We start from the raw sequence: 399 nt of genomic DNA on the forward strand, positions 1-399 counted from the left end.
GGGGGGTAGTTGGCTTAAAAATGATTGTCTACCACTTGTAATGTAACGTTTTGTCTTTAGGCAGAAAACATTTACAATGATGAAGAACCAGAGATAGCAGCAGCAGAACTGGAAGGTCAAGGAACGTAACTTCTCTTCCTTGAGGCAATACTGGAAGTGACATAATATATTTATACAGTAGACAAATTATTACTAAGAAAAGGCATTGCATCAAAACAAGAACATTATTAATTGGGCACAAAAAGTTTTGTATAGTCGTTATGGGATACCCATGGTTATTTGAGGACTTTGAGGTACTGTATACTGTACAGCAGTTACTTTCTAGGGAAAATAGGAATGACTGAATACCTGTCTATTTTTATCAAACTCAGTGGGTTCCTGTAAATCAAGTCCTAATTT

The 399-nt window shown here is 35.8% G+C and overlaps 1 protein-coding gene across 1 annotated transcript in view; it reads left to right on the forward strand.

The window, feature by feature from the left end:
• The window catches only part of RBBP7 (RB binding protein 7, chromatin remodeling factor), an 8,068-nt gene extending 7,675 nt beyond the window's left edge, over positions 1-393 (forward strand). The window contains exon 12 of the mRNA XM_010725474.3: positions 61-393. Coding sequence (XP_010723776.1) covers positions 61-129 — 69 coding nt within the window. The 3' untranslated portion in view covers positions 130-393. The remainder of the gene's footprint in view (positions 1-60) is intronic.
• Positions 394-399: the final 6 nt, after the last annotated feature.

Source organism: Meleagris gallopavo, chromosome 1 (assembly GCF_000146605.3).
Source record: "Meleagris gallopavo isolate NT-WF06-2002-E0010 breed Aviagen turkey brand Nicholas breeding stock chromosome 1, Turkey_5.1, whole genome shotgun sequence".
Classification (NCBI taxonomy): Eukaryota; Metazoa; Chordata; class Aves; order Galliformes; family Phasianidae; genus Meleagris; species Meleagris gallopavo.